The sequence below is a fragment of the Amborella trichopoda genome, chromosome 3 (genome assembly GCF_054954075.1).
Source record: "Amborella trichopoda isolate Santa Cruz 75 chromosome 3, AtrichopodaSantaCruz75HAP2 v2.0, whole genome shotgun sequence".
Taxonomy (NCBI): Eukaryota; Viridiplantae; Streptophyta; class Magnoliopsida; order Amborellales; family Amborellaceae; genus Amborella; species Amborella trichopoda.
In genome coordinates, this window is record NC_142338.1 from 12,326,501 (window position 1) to 12,330,136 (window position 3,636).

A 3,636-nucleotide genomic window follows, 5' to 3' on the forward strand; every position below is an offset into this window, starting at 1 on the left:
TAGGAAAATGGTTCGATAGGGCTGCAGCCCCATCAAAATAAGTAAAGCATTACCTCATAACTCATAAAAAATTGCAATTCAAGTATTGAAAAACCTTTAAATCGATCATCTTAGCTTGAACATTATAGTTGTGAAAAAAAATTACGATTTCAAACTCTAAAAATAGTGTATATTGGATCAAATCATCTAAACCATCTATTTCACCCTAAAAATAAGTATTAACATATCCGCAAGATTCGTCATTTTTTTAGTTTCAAATTTTATTATAGGTATTAGAAATTAATTAGCAATCAGGAGATTTCTATTGCCCAAAGCACTTTCCATATGAGGATTAGAGGTGAGGCTTTATTTTGTTTTCATAAATCCTAGGCTCTATAGAAACTTCATCCCATTCCTATATTATATGCATAGATAGAAAACAAAAGATTCAATGGCGCAAACTTGTTCCTCGAGGTATCCAAGGCCTCTGCATCAGACTTTTCGAGGATCCGGGCGCCACCAAGCATCTTACATCCTAACAAACCTCCCTCCTCCGTCATGTCTTATGCTCTCTCAAAAACATCATCTCTCTCTCTTCACTGTAAAAATATATATACATGTAACCTCTATTCTCAATCCTTCAAATCACCTCACCCCACCTCCCTCCACAGTGACAGTGCGGGGTAGGCCTCCAAAACACACACACACCAGGATTCTAAGACAAATCTATCAATAGCTATGGCCTCTCGACGCAATGTGCGCACAGTCGACGAGTGCGCGTCGATCGGCCGTGAGAATCACACCGTGGTGGCTGACATGGATGGCACTCTGCTTTGTGGGCGCAGCTCCTTCCCGTATTTTGCACTTGTGGCCTTCGAGGTTGGCGGCATCTTGAGGCTTCTGGGGTTGCTCTTGGTGTTGCCCCTCGCGGGAATCCTGTACTATTTCATCTCGGAATCTGCAGGGATTCAGGTTCTGATATTTGCCACCTTCACAGGAATGAGAGTGGCGGATATCGAGTCAGCCGCACGAGCTGTGCTGCCAAAATTTTACTCTGCGGATCTCCACCCGGAGACATGGCGTGTTTTTTCGTCCTGTGGGAGACGGTGTGTGCTCACTGCAAATCCAAGGGTGATGGTTGAAGCGTTCCTTAAGGATTATCTCGAAGCGGATATGGTGATCGGCACCGAGATTGCGACGTACAAGGGGAGGGCCACTGGCCTTGTGTCGCCCTCAGGGGTGTTGGTTGGAGGAAAGAAGGCGGAGGCCCTGAAGGTGGCCTTTGGAGAGGACGTGCCCCATATCGGCCTTGGTGATCGGAAGACTGACCTTCCCTTCATGACGCTCTGCAAGGTGCCTTTCCCTGAATTTGCATTTTGCAACATAGCATGTTTACTATTTCTAAATTTTCTTTCTAGATTTTAGAAATTGAAAAATTTATCAAAATTCGGATTTAACTGTTTTTTTTTAAGGAAGGGGTTGGATCATGGTGGGAACACCCTCATTATCACGTTGTGGTTTCCAATCCTGACACGACCAATTCAATAAAGCTTAGTATCTAATCTATCTAGAAAAACAAGTAGGGGCTTATCTTCTTCACTGGATTACCCAAACCCAAAAAAAAGATTTAACTTTTTAGATATCTTTTAATTTATTTTCAAAATACTCATCAAATACACATGACCATGAGTTGGAATAATTGAAATATAGTAAATTATTAAATTGTTGAAAAGTTAAGCATATTTTGATAAATTTCCCTATAAAATTAAACAAAAAAAAAACCACGACGACTCGGAGAGACTTATTTCTAACCCTTATCAACTTGATCAAGAAGCCATTTCTAGACAAAAATAGGTGCTTATTATTGTTTAATCATATATGAACACAGTTTTAGTGAGTCAGCCAAATTACCTATTACCGTAATATCCCTAGTCTATCTAAGGTTTATCTCTAAGATAGGTTGTCAGAAAATGTTATATCTTCTAAAAGTTAAAATGGACGGTGAAGAAAGAAATTCAAAAAATAACAAATATATTTTTTGAAAAAGGAAATTTTCAATTATCAAATTCTAAAAATTTTGGATCAGAAATACATCACAAGAATAGTGTGGATCTGGCCGACTGACCAAACAGTTTTCCATGACATAGGAGGCGTATATGGTCCCGGCAAATCCAAAGGTGGAGGCAGTGAGCGGAGAGAAGCTGCCTAAGCCCATCATCTTCCACGATGGTCGCCTGGTTCAGAAGCCCACCCCACTAGTGGCACTCCTCACAATCCTCTGGATCCCTGTGGGCTTCATCCTAGCCTGTTTACGCATAGCAGCCGGCGCCCTTCTCCCGATGCCCCTCGTCTACCACGCCTTTCGAGCCCTAGGCGTTCGCGTCACCATCAAAGGGACTCCCCCACCACCTGCCCAACGCTCCGCCGGTGTGTCGGGTGTCTTGTTCATCTGCTCCCACCGCACCCTCCTCGACCCCATCTTCCTCTCCACCGCCCTCGGCCGACCGATCGCCGCCGTCACCTACTCCGTCTCTCGCTTGTCTGAGATCCTGTCTCCCATCAAGACCGTCAGACTGAACCGTGACCGCACCAAGGACGCGAACATGATAAAGGAATTGCTTCAAGAAGGCGACCTTGTCATCTGCCCTGAGGGAACCACTTGCAGGGAGCCTTTCTTGTTGAGGTTCAGCGCTTTGTTTGCGGAGCTCACGGATGAGATCGTGCCGGTGGCCATGGCTAACAGGATGAGCATGTTCCACGGGACGACTGCTCGGGGTTGGAAGGGTATGGACCCCTTCTACTTCTTCATGAACCCGACCCCTGCGTATGAGGTCACGTTCCTCAACAAGCTTCCGAAGGAACTGACCTGCGCGGGGGGGAAGTCGAGCCATGAGGTAGCCAACTACATACAGAGGGTGATTGCCTCTACACTCTCTTATCAGTGCACCAACTTCACTAGGAAGGACAAGTACAAGGCGCTTGCAGGCAACGATGGCACTGTAGCTGAGAAGAAGCCTGGCCTCCCACCCAACAAGGTCATGGGTTGCTAGCTGTGTGCCTAAGGCGTATTTTGAATTTTGAGTCTCGCTGGTTTCTTTTTCTTTTTTTTTTTTGGTAAATCAGTGCGGACAACAGCCCCAACCCATTATTTCAAATAGTTCATGAGTTAGTTTTTTTTTGAAAGGGTTAGTGGGATGATGTGAAATGGAAACCATAACGTGGTGACTAGAGTGTGGAGGTGCTAGGAGCCCTTTTGTCTGGTATGGTTGTCATGTAGAAAATGTTTCTTTTCTTTTTTTTTTTTCTTTTTTTTCGATAATTACTCCCTTTAGAAGGATGTAACATTAGCTTTCATATCGGATGAAAGAGAGTTTGTGAAGAAGTTCAACATTTTTGTCTAACTTGAATGCATAGAAAAACCCCATTTTCTTTTTCCTTTTGTGAACAATATGTTTCATCAAAAGCTTGATAGTGCTTGTCTTTTTTCTTTTTCTTTTTTCTTTTTTTTCTTTTTTTTTTTTCTTTTTTTTTTTGTTATGTGCTTTTACTTGTCCAATGTTGGATTTTCTGCTAACTCCATAATCGTTATTTTTCAAAAAATTTGATAAACAAAGTATCAAGAGAACTTCGAGTACAACAGCCCATATGCTCAACTGT

At 42.9% G+C, this 3,636-nt stretch overlaps 1 protein-coding gene across 1 annotated transcript; it reads left to right on the forward strand.

Moving 5' to 3' along the window:
• Positions 1–621: 621 nt before the first annotated feature.
• Positions 622–3,411, forward strand: LOC18432592 (glycerol-3-phosphate acyltransferase RAM2). Its single transcript, XM_006842695.3, has 2 exons — positions 622–1,332; positions 2,127–3,411. Exons 1-2 carry the CDS (start codon positions 718–720, stop codon positions 3,027–3,029), a joined length of 1,518 nt encoding a protein of 505 aa, XP_006842758.1. The 5' UTR covers positions 622–717; the 3' UTR covers positions 3,030–3,411.
• The last annotated feature ends 225 nt before the right edge of the window (positions 3,412–3,636 follow it).

Excerpts from the sequence above, each read along its gene's own strand:
- LOC18432592 (XM_006842695.3), top strand. The coding sequence starts at position 718 with ATGGCCTCTCGACGCAATGTGCGCACAGTCGACGAGTGCGCGTCGATC. Across the intron at positions 1,333-2,126 it reads CCTTCATGACGCTCTGCAAG|GAGGCGTATATGGTCCCGGC; the intron begins GTGCCTTTCCCT and ends TCCATGACATAG.